Source organism: Bubalus kerabau, chromosome 4 (assembly GCF_029407905.1).
Source record: "Bubalus kerabau isolate K-KA32 ecotype Philippines breed swamp buffalo chromosome 4, PCC_UOA_SB_1v2, whole genome shotgun sequence".
NCBI lineage: Eukaryota > Metazoa > Chordata > Mammalia > Artiodactyla > Bovidae > Bubalus > Bubalus kerabau.
The window spans coordinates 156,017,850-156,035,280 of record NC_073627.1 but is presented as its reverse complement, the minus strand read 5'-3'; the positions used below and the strand labels follow the sequence as shown (position 1 = coordinate 156,035,280).

General features: G+C 50.8%; 1 protein-coding gene across 1 annotated transcript in view; it reads right to left on the bottom strand.

The window, feature by feature from the left end:
• SEMA4D (semaphorin 4D) overlaps positions 1–15,156 on the bottom strand; it is a 39,220-nt gene extending 24,064 nt beyond the window's left edge. Inside the window, exons 1-5 of the mRNA XM_055579745.1 lie at positions 14,986–15,156; positions 10,103–10,173; positions 8,649–8,697; positions 906–990; positions 482–667 (exon numbers count right to left, since the gene is read on the bottom strand). Coding sequence (XP_055435720.1) covers positions 482–667; positions 906–990; positions 8,649–8,697; positions 10,103–10,173; positions 14,986–15,156 — 562 coding nt within the window. The remainder of the gene's footprint in view (positions 1–481; positions 668–905; positions 991–8,648; positions 8,698–10,102; positions 10,174–14,985) is intronic.
• Between the last annotated feature and the right edge of the window lie 2,275 nt (positions 15,157–17,431).

Below are 17,431 nucleotides of genomic sequence, written 5' to 3'. Positions count from 1 at the left end.
TTCTGCGCAAGACAGCTGAGTCCTGCACGCACAGCTCACTCAGGACCACGGAGTCAGAAAGACTGTGGGGTCCCAAGGCAGAGCTCCCAAGACAGAAAATGACAGAGAAACCAATAAAGAGCAAATGGAAACAATTAGCCTGAAGCTCAGCTCCACATACTGCCTACTACAAACAGTATTCGGTGTGGTTTGTGCCTGGGCAGTGTGCACCAAAGGTCGTCAGGCACAAAGAAGATAAACTTCCTTCACACGCGCCTCCTGACTTAGAAACCAAATCAGGGGGCCAAGAAGAAGCCCTGCGAGTGTCTCCAGGTGTCAGAGCATCTCCCCAAAGTGGGAGTGCAGGCCCTCTGTCCACAAACAAGGGCGAAGAATACGGACCCAGCAGCCAAGGGCACCCATGCTTCTCCACACCAGAGCAGGGAGCAGGGGGCCCATCCCCATCAGGTACCGCCAGCACCTGCCACCATTCTGCCCTCACCTCTGTGCTCCCAAGTGATCCTAGGTACAGGAGCAAATGCCACAGCCGTCCCAAACACCACGGCGAGGGCGGTGAGCAGCCCCCCAACAGGGCCACACATCCTCAATGGTTGGGGCTTCAGCAGGGGCTTCAGCAGCAAATGCTGGCGGGCAGCCGAGCCCACAGCGGGGATCACAGTGGTGGCCGCTCAGAGGCACAGCGCAGCCCGGAGCTGGTGGGCGGCACGAGGCAGGAGGCCCCACATTTCTCAGCACTCACTCTGGGTGAGGTCGGCTGCTCCACCAGTGCAAACGTGAAAGGCCGTGCTGCTCTACGGCCTTCTGAAGAAATTCTGGAAGAAAGTGCAAAGGAAAGGATGCAAGTCAGGATGTGTGGCAACAACGCCTGCTTTATGTTCTCTCAACATCACCGCCCCCGCCCCTACCCCCCGCCCATGGCTCTGCTTTCGCCACAGCCTCAGCCACGGACTCTTCTACGGAGGAACAGGGTGGTGAGACGTAAGGGGCCTCCTGAGGGGGACAGCCCCACACAGACACTGCACCCCAGAAGGCGCTACAGTCAGGGCTTTCTGCTCCTCAGACTGGCCTGGAATGCAGAACAGACACAGGGACCTGACCAGCGGGACAAACACATGCCTGGCTGCCCAGCTTCTTCCCTGTGTGGGCACCGTGCGCAGCTGGTTAAGTGATGGGAAGGAAGGGAACGGAACTGGGGTTTCAGTTTCCCGTGCAGACTCTGGCTTCCCAGTTCCTGTAATACTCATCAAGGTGATGGCCAGAGCTAAGACCAGAGAGCTGGGTGGAGGCTGAAATGTGTAAGCACACACACCTGTGCAAGCACACATGTGCATAAGTACAGACATGTACACACACACCACATACACACACGTAGGGCCAGGTCATGCAGGAACAGCTGACCTCCTGCAAGGGACAGGGCCATCCTGATGCCACCTCATGGAAAGAACAGGCCTGTGCTTAACAGAGAAACTTGGGGCTGGGGGTCCCCAGGTCTCCTGGCACCCACCCTCTGTCCCTGCCCCATGACCGCCGAAGTCCGGCTGCTGCCTGCTCAAACCGTGCACCATATGCGAGGTGAATATGGTGAATATGCCTGCAGGTGAACCTGAGGACATCAGTGAATCGGAGCAATTATCGATAACTCTGGGGTCTGCCTATGACCCAAGGCCCCACCAGGAACCCAGTGAACCTCTGGGATGGACTCGTTCCTGGCTTCTCAGGAAAGGTTTAAAGCAAAACACTGGCCTGAGCAGAGGCAGGACCCTGGCAAACCACACGTGAGGAACAGAGTGCAGCGGAACCCCTGCATTCTCTACAGGCTGCCCCCAGGGCCCCTCAGCGCAGCCCACAGGCACTCAGTCCCCTCCTCACGCTGAGCACCCTCTTCTGCAAAATGGGGGAGCAGCTGTCTCTCCCCTCCCCCACGAGTCAGTCACCCTCACCTCCTCCTCTTCCTTCCACCCCCACCAAGCCAGCCCACTTCCACATCTACCGGTCCAACTGACACCCCAAGGCCCTCCCTTTCTAGAACTTTCCCCTTGCCCCCACCATCACTGTCAGCCTCCTGACCACTCCTCAGGATGTCTGAGGGACAGCCAGCCCCTCACTCCCTCTGCAGCAGTCCTCTCCCGGCTCAGCCTCCCCAGACCTCCCTCAACTTGCCCCAGGTCAGTGCCTGACCACCTGCCTGTCCTGCTGCCCTCGGACATATCAAACCAGACGAAACCACTCAAGAGGGTTTGGGGAGACGTTTTGGCTTCCTGTTGACCTGGTTAAGTCACCGCCTCCAGGAAGCGCTCCTGGCTCCTTCCTCATTTTGCCTGGGTAGTTATCTCTCATACCCCTGGTGTGCTTGTCTGGCTCCCAAAGCCTAGCAGGGAGCACAGCTCACCCTCCACAATGCTCTGGGGGGACAGGGTGGGGGTCTTTTTTTAATTGCACTTACTTTTTATGTGTAACAAGGGGCACTACCACCCCAGCTCCACTTCACCAAGGAAGGAATCACAGGGGACTTCACGGTGAGCACTTGCCACGGGGGAGATGCTGGGCAAGGGCCAGACACTAGGGGCTAGGCCACATCTGCCTGCCCAGCTTCCCTGCTCAGGCAGCACTTTGCACCTCCTCCTCCAGCCCGAAGGCGGCCTGGCCAGGCTCCTCTATCTGTTCTCTATCCCGACGTACCTATTAATCAAGGAGTACACCTAGTCCGTTTCCTCCAGGGACGGGCCCATCCTAGGTGGAGGCGGGCACCTCTTGTCAACAAACGGCTTGGATGAGCATTACTTTCAGTGTTTTGATTCCCGGAGACTCTGTCCCAGGCCTTCGAGCCTGGCATAGTGGCTTGAAAGCAGCCACAGCTGATGCATGAATGGATGGCACGGCTTTGCACCAACACAGCTATCACAGGACGGGCCCTGGGCTACAGGCCAAGCCCACGGGGATGTAGCCCAGACACTCAGCGACAAGGGCGCAGCCCACACTCAACGCAACACCAGACACACCAGGAGGCTGAGGAGGCTAGCAGGGGAAGCAGAGAGGGCTGCCTCACAAGCAGCCAAGTCTTACAGGGGCCCACCATGTGGGTCACACGTCCCCCTCAGCCTGGGCCCAGGGTGGGGTGCCTACTCTCCAGCCCTTAGTAGGGAAGTGAGGTACAAGGTGGGTCCAGAAGCCCAGGCCAGGTGAGAGGCTCCGAATGGGACTCATTCAGCAATCCCAGAGTGTCCAGTGCAGACTAAATACACCCACAGAAATCCTACGCAGCTGTTTGGACACCCAGGCCCTGGGGGACACCTGTCAGCGTGGATGATGCTACCAGCTCGGGACGCACCAGACGCGCGCTGAGCTCATCCCCAGGCCCGTGTCCACCACTACTGGTCAAAAAAAGCAACGCTCATCCCCCACCCTGAACTCTCCACAGCCTCCCACCCCCTCACTTTTGCTTTTGTTCTTGCTTCATGGGGTAGAGACTGCTGGCTTCCTGTCCCAGAACCCACGTCCCTTCATTCTAATAGTACCTTGATTCTACATAGGAATGGCAGTTTGGCCAGTTTCCCTGGCGGCGGTTCTGGATAAAGAACTGTGAACAGAAGTTAGAGAAGGTAGGAATTCCAGGAAAGCTTTTTCAAGGAGGCTGACTCAGCTTTATTTATTTATTTATTTTTTTGGCTTCAGCCCTTCCTCCTTTTGCTGCCTGAAACTCAAACTTGATGGCTGGAGCTCTGCCAGCCACCTTGTGAACATGAAGGTACATGAAGATAAAAATCTCGTTCTAAGAACAGCCAAGTAGAAATCCAGAAAAACTGAGGAGCCACACAACATACTGAAGACTTTACACCTGCTTTCTCCTGCCTACCTCTGGACTTGATAATTAATTATTAAGCTCTTTAAATTACTGTTTTTTTCTTCTAGATCTGTTGCCAGCAGTTGTATATAATTACAAACTGACACAACCTCTTTGTAACGCATTTACCAAACAGAAGCAGCAGCCAGAATAATGTTTTTAATGTAAATCAGAGCATATCATTTCCCTACGTGGAATGTTTCTCCCTCAGATTAAACTCAAGCACATGGACTTGGCTGACCTTCTATCCAGCCTCTGCCATTTCATTTCCCTTTACCTTTCGGTCCCAGCCATTTCTGGATATTTGGAGTTGCAAAGAGTTGGACATGACTGAGCGACTGAACAACAACGAGGGCCACCTGCCTCGTGTCCCCAGATGGCCTTTAAAAAAACGCACATGAACAGCCAAAGGTCAGGAGGGTCCACGTCACACACAGTTGACTCCTCTTGGGGGAGGGAGTGTGGGGGCCGAATGTTGAGCTTTATGATATTGAAAGGGTTTGATGTTTGCTCTTTTTCAACAAGTGTGCATTGCTCTGTATAATTTTAAAGTGCAAAGCGCAGAGCACACGCACACAGACACGCAGCCTCAATGCACTCAGCCAGGGACACTGACTCTGAGACTGCTGATGGGAGGCTGCGTTAAGAATCAAAGCCTTAATTTCCAATGGATACAACTGGACAGAGCACCCATCCTGCCGGCTTCCGTGGGTGTTTCTGCTGGGAGCCGAGGCTCTGGAGTGCACATTTAGCCTCCCCCACATCAAAGTGTCACACTGAGACAGGAGCCCATTAGAAAGACAAGGTCAATACAATGTCACACCCATTACCTAACACGTAATTGTGCTGGTTCAGGCAGAATGCACGACCCCACTTTAAATGTCAGGAGAATGGAACCCCAACGGGTCTCTGAGCCCATCCCTCAGGGGCTGTCAGTGCCTGTCACACAGCAGCCTTCCACCCGAGTGACTGGGAATCATGTCAGGGGGTTGGGACAGAGAAAAATAGGGTAAGGGCTGTTTCAGGAAACCATACTCATGTCTGGGCATGTATGTGTGTGCATACACGTATACACATGCACGTGTGTATCAGAGTATACATGTGCATGTATGCACTGTGTGTGCATCTGTATGTGTCTGCACTCAGTGTATTGTGGACATACATGTACCTATATTTAATCATGTTCATTCATGCATCTATATACCTTTAGGTGTGTGCACATGAGTACGTGTGTGCATATGTGTTCGTGCATGCCTGTGTGTGCATGTGTGTACATGCACGCCTATGCAGTATGTGCAGTACACAAGTCCCAATCTAGCACTGTGTTCCCAGATGTGCCTAGTGACTGAAGGCTAGGGTCCTACTAGGCAGGAACCATGGGCCAAGGGTGTTGTCTGAGGTCTGTCCTGCTCACACCGCACCTTTCCAGCTATCTGAAGAGTCACAGAGAGGACACCACTCGACACCACATGTAAAGTGTCAGTGCTCTGTCAGCTACAGAATGCTAAACCAATGTTCAAAGTGCCCTCACTGGCACCCCCAGGGAACCCATGAAGGGGAGTCTGGGTGACCACTGTGGACAACTGCAGGGGTGCCTGCTCAGGCTTGTCTGTGGGGTTTGCCCAACAGGGCAGGTGAAGCCCCACTTACTCTCCAGGCCCTGTGGCCAGGACAGTGGAAAGACACACACCTGACCATACCTTCCCCTCCCCAGCCAGGGGCAGAGAACCCAACAGCCACCCCAAAAACCATGCCCTGCCAGTGCTGGAGCCCAACGTCCTCATCATCAGGCTGTCCCCCACCCTGGGCTCCCCTCCCCAGCCCAGCCCCTAGTCCAGCCCCAGGCTGTGCCCCCTCCTCCCCTCCCTGCCCTCAATGCTCTCCTCCCCACTTCTGGCTGTATCGCTGATGTCACCCCCTTGCCAAATGACCTTGCCCCTTCAGGAATCAGAAACAGGTTTCAGAAGCTCTCTGTTCACACACACAACAAACAGTTTATTGTTTCAACTTCAGTTTCCCCAGAACTTAGAATGGATCGCGGGAGCAGCACTTTAGCTGCAGAGGCCATGCAGTCTTGTAGCTGAGTCTTGCTGGAACACCCCCATTCCCCTTCCCCAATGGAAGAGTGTCCAGGACACAGCTTTCCCCTCCAGCCACTTCCCAGGGGCAAACAAGCTTGTCAGGATGTCCCCACATGCCTGAACCCTTCCTTGTTCTTTCACCTCAACCCAGGCACGTCTGTGCCGCACATGTGCTGCATGGAACCCAGGAATGAGACACGGTGGTGCGGTGACAGATGTACAAAGCAACCAACTAATCAGCAATCAGCAGTGGTGATGGGCAAGTGCTGAGAAGGGCATATGCAGGGTGGGTGTAGGGCCGCAGGGATCCCCCAGCAGAGGGACCAATGGAGGGAGGGACCAACCACCTGTGCAACACCATTCTACACTTCACACATGGACTGTCTCTTTGGAAGGTGTGCGGTGCCCAAGCACGGCATGTGCACCTGTCTCTGAGCCCAGATAGCTGGCAAAAAGAAGATAACCCCCTCCCCTGGCCCGACTTTACTGGTCGGCCTGCCCCTGGGGAGGAATGTGTGTCCTCCAGGGTTGCTGACACCATGGGGAGCTTGGCACAAGATGTGCTCCTAGGCTTGTTTCCCCAAGGACCAAAGGATGCTATGTGCACCAGGAGATATTTGAAATGCCACTCAAACTGGTGCTTCAGGCCTCACTTAGACCTACAGAGAGAGCAAATTTAGATAAATGACACTGTTGAAAAGTTCTGCCTTAACATGGAATTTATTTGCATTCTTAATTTTCTCTTAATCATATAAGACTTTCCTACATTGAAAAGTAACTCCCAGGGTTTTAACTCCACTAATAAAGAAATATAACTTAAATAAAATACCTAAACATTCCCCCATGAGGCAGAGAGAAACTTACTTTAAAAGACTGCAGTTAGAGGGTACTGGTGGGGCTTCCCTGGTGGCTCAGATGGTAAAGAACTGCCTGACATTCTGCAACACTTTATATTGCTTTGTAAAAACTTAATATATTAAATTTTTATGCCTCCTCTATACTATATTCAAGTCAGTGAGACTATATTATATCCCAAACATTAACCTGTGAAGCTGTGTGTAATGTTCCACAACCCAGCCCATTTCTTGGTGTCTACTCTTGCCATTTTTTTTGCCCTTTTTGCACTTACATAAAAATGAGAAGTGGCTTCTTCTCTTGCAAGGTTTTTATGACCACAAGGTAAAAGTAACAAGAATCTGTTTCTGCCATTTCTTTGACCTCTTTGCATTTACATAAAAATGAGAAGTGACTTCATTTCCCTGCATATACTTCATGCTTATTATGACCACAAGGTAAAAGTAACAAGAGACTCCACCCTCTTAGGCCTTTACACTGGAATTCTCTAACAACTCAGTGTAGTACTGAACAGAAGAAACCACTCTTACTTTCAATTTTTCTGCGTCCCAAAATCTTTCTTTAAAATAAAGTGTTCAGCAAACAAAAGACAAACAATCTATGGGAAAATATTTGGAAAAAAATACTTATAAATGCCTGGGAATAGAATTCCTAATAAGTGCAATTATTCCTAGTAACTGGGCTTCCCAAATGGCTCAGTGGCAAAGAATCCACCTTGCATTGCAGGAGCCACAGGAGATGCAGGTTTGATCTCTGGGTTGGGAAGATCCCCCAGAGGAGGAAATGGTAACCCACTCCTGTATTCTTGCCTGGGAAATCCCATGAACAGAGGAGTCTGGTGGGCTACAGTTCATGGGGTCACAAAAAGTCAGACATGAGTGAGCACATACTGAACACAAACACACATTCCTAACAACTACAGAAAGAAAAGCTCTAACAAACTACAGAGCTCTGGCCCAATAGAACAAATAATTTAAAATGTACACGTACATAACCAGCCAATAAACACAGAAAGTGCAAAGTGTCCCTAGAAGTGAAGCTGTGTTCATTAAAACTGGTCCCCAAGCTGGCACAACTGGTTCTTGCGACTGCCACACATGGCAGATACCAAGGACCATCCTGGCAGCAGGTGTATCGAAAAGCCAGAGGAAATGACAACCCTACTTGCTCATCCACAATACATGAGTAGCATAACAGGAAGAAAGGGGGAGGCTTGCCTTTTGTTTTTACCAATTAAACTGGCATATCTCTGTCCTCTATAGGATACTGAAGTGCTGCGATTCATCAGGTCGCAAACAGTCGGACACGACTGAGCAACTGAACTGAACTGAAAGCTAGAAGTACATGGCTGACCATGTATGTATCAACAAAAATTAAGACTGATCACAAAATGACTCAATTTCAAGGCAGATGGCACAGACAGTGCTCTTTTCACACTAGACCCCATGATGACCCCCACGTGGGCGTGTGCTCAGTTGTGTCTGACTCTGAGACCCCGTGGACTGTAGCCCCCTATGCTCCTCTGTCCGTGGAATTCTCTAGGCAAGAATACTGGAGTGGTTGCCATTTCCTTCTCCAGGGGATCTTCTTGACACAGGGATGGAACTCACATTCCTGTGTGGCAGGCAGATTCTTTACCATTGAGATACCAGGGAAGCCTCACTTCTACTCCCAAAAAAGAAGATGGGGCATTTCAATGCCTAGACCAGGGACTGCAGTTCAGAAACGGGGCAGGGGGAGGAGCACAGGGAGGAAATAAAACAGAGGCAGCGCCCCTACTGCCCTGTGGGCTTCCCCTTAAGCCAGCTCCAAGGGGCAGTGGCCAAGTCCAGATCTTTGCCCCTAAAATCTCACAGGGACCAAGGACCAACCTTCAGCTGGATCCCACTGGGGCTTCTATAAGGTGTCAACTTGGCTAAACTGCAAGACAGATTGAGAAACAAAGGGGATTTTACCTTATCTTGTGCCTTCTCGAAACTTCCAATTGTTTCTAGAAGTCTTCAGCAATCTTGGCTCTGAAAATAATAGGAAACAAGAATATTTAAACACTTCAACTATCCACATAAACTCAACAATACTTCTGGAAAGGCACCAAAAAGAAACTCCTGTCTTCACTTCTGGACCCCCGCAACTAATTCTCTGACCCAGGATGGCTTGGCATTTGTGCTCTGTGCTAGCAGGAGGAGGGAGGGAGTATGCAGTCACTCGTCCATGAACAAAGGAAGTATAACCTCTCAGTCACCCAGGTTCAGATCTGGTCCCCAGACACTGATCACCACCACTTCCCTGCAGAACAAGCCATTCAAATAGCCAGAGTCACTGTCAGCTGAGAGTCCATCAATCAAAAAACTATTATCTATTGTCTCCTGACTTCAGATATGTATTCTTTAGAACTCATCTTCATTGAAATCCAAAGGCACCAGGCAATGAAGGAAAAACAGATACAGAGAACATATTTACAAGAAAATGATTTCCTAAAGGATCCATTTAATTCATTTTTTTCTTTGTTTTTTAAGCCAAAACAGCAGAATTTCCTCAGCTGTGTAGCCAGTCTCTATAGCATACATAACCCCTTTCCAGTGCAGGATGGAGCCCTCAAAATAGGAATCCTCAAATCCAATAAGATCACTGACTCTCAGATAAAGAGAATCAGAATTGCAAAACCAGAGGTCACCGTGTAGGATTAAAGGTTTTAGAGGCTGGTTAAATGGATGCTGACCCCTCTATGATTGCAAATGATCCAACATATTTTTAAAACCTCGGAATCAAACCCTAGCAATTTGTGTGGTTGGAATTATTTTTTTCTTTTGCTTTAAGGGTTGATACAATTCCTGCCATTTTTCTTAAGACAGCTGAGAAATAAGAGATGCTCCCTGGAAACACGGTTACTGTCTCATCTCTCCCACACAGCCCCCGGGGAATGGGACCATCAAGTCTGCTGCACAGAGATCAGTTTGTACCCCTCTCTTACATGTCCACCCAGGACACATGATTTCCAGGGCCACCCAGGACCACCTCTGGTGCTCAAGAGCTCGGGTCAGCAGATGAGACCTCAAAGTGACAGGCAGAGATGGTTGGGATTCACCCGGCCCTACTGTGCTGTGCTGCCTATGACTGGGTCTGGGTCTTTCCTATACCAGCAGCTGCTTCTGATGGCCGATTTACAAGCAAAAATATCTTCAGATGAGCCAGCAGGGAAGTGTCCCTGGACAAAGTTATATCCATCCAAGACACAGAACCTATGTCCCCTGTTTAAATGCTGGAGGAGGGGCTGGCACAACTGATGGACAGGCGGTGGGCAAACACAATGAACCGTGGGATGTACCTGTTCACACGGGGCTTTCCTATCACGCGGGCAGGTGGGGCACAGCAGCCACCTGGGGACCGCTGAAGACACTTCAGGGAACAAGAAAGCGAGTCACCCGTAAGTAAGAGGTTTAGGTAAACAACATGAATACCAAGAATTATAAAACTGAAAAACTCTTCTCTTCTAGAAATTCAGTAAGTCTTTGTCACTTCAATAAACAGAAGCCCAGAGCTGCTTGTTCTGTGGTTGGAGGACAAGTCGCGTATCATATTCACTCTAATTTCACAGTATTGAGCAACAGATGAAAGAAAGCAGGCGAGGGCAGGTGTGGGTGTGGGTGTGTGTGTGTCTTAATCACCGCACACGCGGGCACCCTCACTTTCCACCTTCAGGCCAAGTCTGCCTATCTCCCCTCTGTCAAACAGCTTCAAGCCCCCATGTTCCTGAGTGAAAACACTAACGGCTCAGTCAACCGCGAGGCCCCGTGGGGCCCCACTGTCTGCACCCTTTACCACAGCCATTTTTCTCTTCTCTCCCAACATAAAACCCACAGGCTATAATTAATTATCACCACACTGAAGAAGCCAAAAGACATGCTCTGTATGCAATTACTAACCATATCATTCTTTGTCTCTCCCAAAACTTGAAACTTTTTACTTTGCATTGGGGTACAGCCAATTAACAATGTTGTGGTGGTTTCAGGTGAAGAGCAAACGGGCTCAGCCACACATACACATGCGTCCACTCTCCCGCAGACTTCCCTCTCATCCAGGCTGACACATAATCCTGAGCAGAGTTCCATGCGCTATCCAGTAGGTCCTTGTTGGTTGTCCATTTTAAATACAGCAATGTGTATATGACCTTCCCAAACTCCCTGTCTCTTCCCCCTGGCAACCGTAAGTTCATTTTCTAAGTCTGTGAGTCTCTTTCTCTAACCATTATCATTCTAATTATGCATCCCCTCTGACTATGCACGTGTGTGCCTGCTCAGTCACTTCAGTGTCTGACTCTGTGCGACTCCATGGAGTAGTTGGCCAGAGTCCTCTGTCCATGGGATTCTCCAGGAAAGAATACTGGAGTGGGTTGCCATCCACTTCCCAACCCAGGGATCGACCCTGTGTCTTCTGTGTCTCCTGCACTGCAGGTGTATTCTTTACCGCTGAGCCACCAGGGAAGTCCCCCTGACTCTGCATATGTGCTTATAATGCACATAATGCACAGTCCATTTGCAGAAGAAAGGAATGAAATAAACCAGGAGAGAAGTGTTTCCCTCTCACACTGGCAGGAGAAACTTGACCTTCAACCCCACCCCCACCACACCTCCAACCCTGTAGGAGGGTGTGGGAGCCCCGATGTCCATGCCCTGAAGGCAGCTGTCTCAGGACTGTTCATAACAGTAGCACAGAGCCCCGGTGAAGGGGGTCTTTGTCTTGCATGCATCTTGCCTACACTCTGCCAACGTGACCTCACCTTCTGAAGGCCCCTTGCCTCAGCAGTAACCCAGTGTTCTCTTTAGCGCATGGAGAAGACACAAGCACATCCCAGGCACAGGACTCTATGGTGAAAACGGCCTTGTTCCAGGTCTGGCGTCTCCATTTTCCAGCTGTATGTCCTTGGGGAAGTTACTGGACTTTTCTGTGCTTCTGTGTCCTCATCCAGAAAGTAGGCCTAATAATAGTACCTATCTCATTTGGTTGTTGTGAAGATCCATGACTAACCTATATGAAGAGCTTAAAACAGTGTCTGGTTGCTAGGAAACACTGAGGCACTATCGACTAGGACTCTCCCTACCTGTGAGGCAGAGCCAATTATACCTAACTTGTTAATCACCTACCTTGTGAGATATATTGGGTAGGCCAAAAAGTTTATTTGGGTTTTTCTGTAACATTTTATGCAAAAATCCGAATGAACTTTTGGGACAACCCAATAAATATTAGGGTTTGGCCCCCAGCATGTGTAAGCACATTCCCCACCCCCCCTCAATCAGGGCTCTGACCGCCTCCTCCTGTCATGGGAAATTCAGAGCTCAGTGCCTGGGTGTGCCTGGGGCCACAGCCACACACTCCCAGGAGCAGGAGCCCAGCTTCTGTTGGTTGGGGATGGGGAGGAGCCTCGAGCCTCATCTGCTGAACTTCCTGACTTCTGCCCAGAGGCCCACCCTGGAGGTGCCCCGGCACTCCGCTCACATGCCGTCTCTAGGGGCAACATTCACATGCACTCGGGCCACAGGTGACACCTGCCAAGATTCCAGGTCCAGGCCCTCTGACCCAGCAGTTTTCTGCCTGGAATTCAGCTGGGCACACCCCCACGTGCACAAGATGCCCAAGTATGAGACTGCTGACAGGAAAACTCTGGAAATACCCAGGAGTCCATGGTCCATCGGTTTATGTGCATGTGTGCATATATGCATGTGTTTGCATGTATAAACGTGCAAATGCACATATACTACAGGTGTGTAAGCTGATTTGTGTATGAGCTGTGGCACACCTACAGGACGTGCAGCTGTTCAAAAATAAAGTGGTCACAGGGATGAAACGATGTTCAAGATGCTTAGTTCAGGAAAAATTAAGGTTCCCAACAGTGTTATATGTTATTTGTGCAGACACAGGGTACGTGACCAAGTGCATATGTACATAATTTACTCAAAACTATTTGATTAGATCAGCATTTAATCAAGATCAGCTGGCAGTGAGAGACTAGAAAGAGACTCTGGTCTGAAGCAGGGGTGTATTTCATTTAAAAAAATATATTTTATTTATTTGTTTGGCTATGTTTTGCCTGGAGAATCCCAGGGACGGAGGAGCCTGGTGGACTGCCGTCTATGGGGTCGCACAGAGTCGGACACGACTGAAGCGACTTAGCAGCAGCATCCCAGTCTTAGCTGTAGCATGTGGGATCTAGTTCCCTGACCAGGGGTTGAACCCAGGCCTCCTGCATTGGGAGTGCAGAGTCTTAGCCACTGGACCACCGGGGAAGTTCTGGCTGTATTTCATTTTTGATGATGTGTATTCTTCAGTACTCGGAGAAGGCAATGGCACCCCACTCCAGTACTCTTGCCTGTAAAATCCCATGGACGGAGGAGCCTGGAAGGCTGCAGTCCATGGAGTCGCTGGGAGTCGGACAGACTGAGCGACTTCACTTTCACTTTTCACTTTCACGCATTGGAGAAGGAAATGGCAACCCACTCCAGTGTTCTTGCCTGGAGAATCCCAGGGACTGGGGAGCCTGGTGGGCTGCCTATCTATGGGGTGGCACAGAGTTGGACACGACTGAAGCGACTTAGCAGCAGTAGCAGCATTCTTGGGTACTATTTGAATTCTTACCACATGCTTTCCTAATTAAAATATTTTAAATCTGATACTAAAAGTAAAATGTATTAAATGTGAGATATTGGAAAATAAAAAGTTGGAGAAAACATCTATGGCAATTTCAAAAAACACAAGTTATTGTAACTATTAAAAACATGATTCCCTTTTTGAAATTTACTAAATGCACTTCATCAAAATGGAAGTTTTCAAGAACAGTAGCAGACCTAACATCATCTCTAGCCTCTCCAGCGTTTTGGACATTTTGTTGGCACTGTTTATCCTATGAAAACTCAGAGGAAAGCATTTCCGTGCAGGTGAGTGCCCCAGATCCAGCCTCAGCTGAAGTACCCTGGGAAGTGGGAGGGCCAGGCTGGCAGTCAGGCAGCAAGAGGAACAGAGACCTGGAATTCAGTGAAGAACAAGGGACCTGTGGGCAGTCAGGCTGCCAGGTGGGAGGAGGAGAGGGAGGAGGAGGGAGGAGAGAAGGGGGGAGGGGAGGAGAGAGCAGCCCAGCAGGAACTGTGTCCCATCTTACGTGTGGCAGGGCTCCCCAGCACCGTTGCATCGTTAAATATGATAATGCTGGATATTCAGATCGTTTGTCAATTTCTCACTTAAAATTCACTTTTAAAGACTGATTGTTTTGTCAAGAAGGCTTTCTTTCTAGAATGCAGAGTCTATCTGCAGAGGTCAGGGGCCAGACAGAGAACACCGGGAAAATGTCCTAAGGCTCTGCCCTTAACACACACGGGGGAGGGGGTGGGTGGGGGTGGGGCAGGAAACAGGCTCAGAACTTATTCACCACGTTTGTTTCCTTCTACTGGGAAATACTGCACATAACTTGCATGACTTATGTTCATTTGACTCACTTCTCAGTTTTCTATTGAGTGAAGTGAGTGAAGTCGCTCAGTCTTGTCAGACTCTTTGCGACCCCATGGACTGTAGCCTATCAGGCTCCTCCTTCCATGGGATTTTCCAGGCAAGAGTGCTGGAGTGGATTGCCATTTCCTTTTCCAGGTCAGTTTTCTATTAAGTTAAGCTATTTTTGAAAAGGCGTATTTTCTATGCTATTAAACACAATCAACATCTACAGCATTTTTTGTACTTCTTTCAAGGCAACTAAATGCCTTAATTCAGCTCATGTTTATTCTCCCCCTAATGGGGAAGGCAGCAAAGTGTGGGGGCCAGAGTGTAGACTCTGAGGCCAGCTTGCCCAGGTTCAGGTCTAGGTGCTGCCACTTCTCAGCTGTGTGACCTAGAACAAGTCACACCCACCTCCTCAGCTGCTCCCTCAGCCTCTCCACTCCCCTCAGCTACTCCCCCCAGCCCCTCCACCTCCTCAGCTACTCCCCCAGCCCCTCCACCTCCCTATTATTCCCTCAGCCTCTCCACCCCTACTCTACTCCCTCAGCACCCCGCCCCCTGCCTCACTCCCCCACCCCCACTACTCCCTCAGTCCCCCCACCTCCTCACCTACTCCTTTAACCACCCCCACCCCCTCAGCTACTCTGCAGAGGAAGCTGCATGAATGAGGAATTGGAGACACACGTGCTCACCACAGGAGCATACTGTAGTATATACGTGCCTACTCACTGAATCAATGTTAACACAGAAACGAAAGGACACTGCACTGTTGTGATGCAGTGGGGACACCTCCCAGTGCTGGCAAAGATCCACCAGAACCTCACAGCCACACACAGTCACCCTGTAGCAGAAACAAGTGTCGGGGGGAAGCGGGTTTCTCAAGCCAACACCAATCCCCATGGTGGTCTACTCTGTGATCTGGCTGGCCTAGAATGAAAGATTCTCTTTCTAAAACACATCGTCATGACATCAGCTTTTACTACCAACCCCTGGTCCATGAACCTGAAAAGTTCTAGACTCTGGGTGCATCCTCTGACTCCAAACTCCATCAAGCCCTTTCTGCCGAGGTCCGTGCATGGGCTGGAAAGAATTTCCAGACATAAGGCAGAATGAGAAGAGAGTAGAGTTCATTAGAGCTGTTAGAACATCAGGCTGGCTCAAGGGAGAGCCGACCCCTTTTGAAGGCTAGTAGCCAATTTTTATAGCCTCACTCTCCACCCCAAAATTCTCTGGAATTTTCCAGAGAAAATTCCTACTGGAATGGTGGCATTAGACAATTGGTTAGGATGCTCCAGGGCGGGCAACGGCATCGGTATTTTACCTAATAAGGGGTCAGGGAACTGGGAGGCTCAGAGCAACAGCTGCTATGGGGTTTGGTCAGTTTTAGAGATTTTGTCCAGTGACCTTGGAAAGGGCTCCACACTTTCTTTCAGAACTAGACTTGGCTGCCCCAGAGTGACCTCTACCCTCTGTTTACAAGATGTGCCATGGCACCCCCCAGGGCCCCCTTCAGGCCGCACCCCTCCCACTCTCCTACAGGGCTTAGCACACAGCCCAGACTCGCCCCAGATATCCTGGCTGGAGCTCCCTGTGTGATTTCAGGGGCTGAGAACCAGCAGAAATGCCAGCACACTGCCTGCCTTCCCCGGGGTGATCCTGCCTTTCTGCTCCACACATCCCAGCTGCACCCCACAGAAGCATCTCTGTCACACTCATCCCCCCAAATCCCGGCTGTCACTACAATTTGGCTCATGGGCCAGGGCAGCCTGAAAACTGCCCTCAGAGATGGATGGCTGGATTTAGCTGAGATTCAATTACTGGGCCTTGTGAAGAATTATAAGCAATAGGAATAATGAATATCCTACCAAAAGGCGAAGGTGAGATGGTGGTCAGGCACTCCTGACAGATTCCGCCAGCATTGCTCACAATGGAGATTTCTACTGCGCTTTGTTCTGAGTGCACTGTGAATAACCCAGGGCCTTACCGCTGTGAGTGAGTCAGAGAACCGCATCCCCCGTGGGCAACTCCCTGGAGTATGCACATGCCTGATCATAAACACTGGCCACCTGAAGGGGCCTGTGGGGCAAGCGACTTGGCATTGGACACAGGACACCACCAGTCTCGTGGCCTCCTGCTGTCTCTGGGACCTCCAGTCCCCAGTGAACCCTGGGGAGACAGGTTTTATGTTGCTGCTGTGGAGGAGAAACAGACTCAAAAAATGCAATAACTGGTCTGGAGCCACAATGAGAGCTGGGACTCCCTCCCTCCAGGATCTCGCAGCACCCAGAGGCCTCGTCAGCACCTCCTGGGTTCTGGGAGGGTCCGCCGCACTGGGCGTGGGGCCGGTGTGTCAGAGCAGGGCAGAAACCGCTCTGGGGCAGCTCTGTGTCTCCAGCTGGAGCTGATGCCCCTTCTGCCCTGGAGCCAGCAGCTCCCACCCTTCCTTCTCCAGGAACTCGGGGCAGAGATGAGGGGCCGTCCCAGCCCCACAGCGAGCACTTCAGAAACAGTGGTTCCTTCACGTCACCATTCAGTGAAGATGTCACAGAACCTTCCCAGAAAGAATCATCTGGAATCTGGGGTAGATGGAGGACTGCATGCAGGGCTGCCCAAGGCAACACCCTACACCCCTAGGTGGTCACGGCCCCCTCCAAGTGTCCACAGGGAAGGAAGCACCTGGGGCTGCACCAGGAGACTGGACTCCTCTTGTCCTGCACAGGGCCCCCAGACCCAACCCGGCTGCAGAAGGACAAGGAGGTCTCTGCCAAGGCAGGAGGGACTGGCTTGGGAGCCTCACCAAGCCCAGGCCCAAACGGGGATTTCTTTTTTAAATCCAAACCCACAAAATGCCACTCTCTTTGCTTCATATCTAGTGATTCCTTAAAAATATATAGCAGAGGTACGAAGTGAGGCCAGCTTGACCACAGGCCGTCATCCAGCTTGAACGGGCAAGGGCTGGAGCCAACACGAAGCCCTGTCCTTTCAGCCCTGCCCCCTCCCTGGACATGGCCGTCCCTCCCGGCTTGGCAAACCCGTCACGGATCCCACATGCTTCTGCAAAAGCTCTGTGAAGGCCCAGGTCACCTCACCCTGGCAGGACACAAAGGAACAGTCATCACCCCATCATCTCAGGTCCAATTCCCCCTCAGGAATTTGTGCACACACCACCTACACA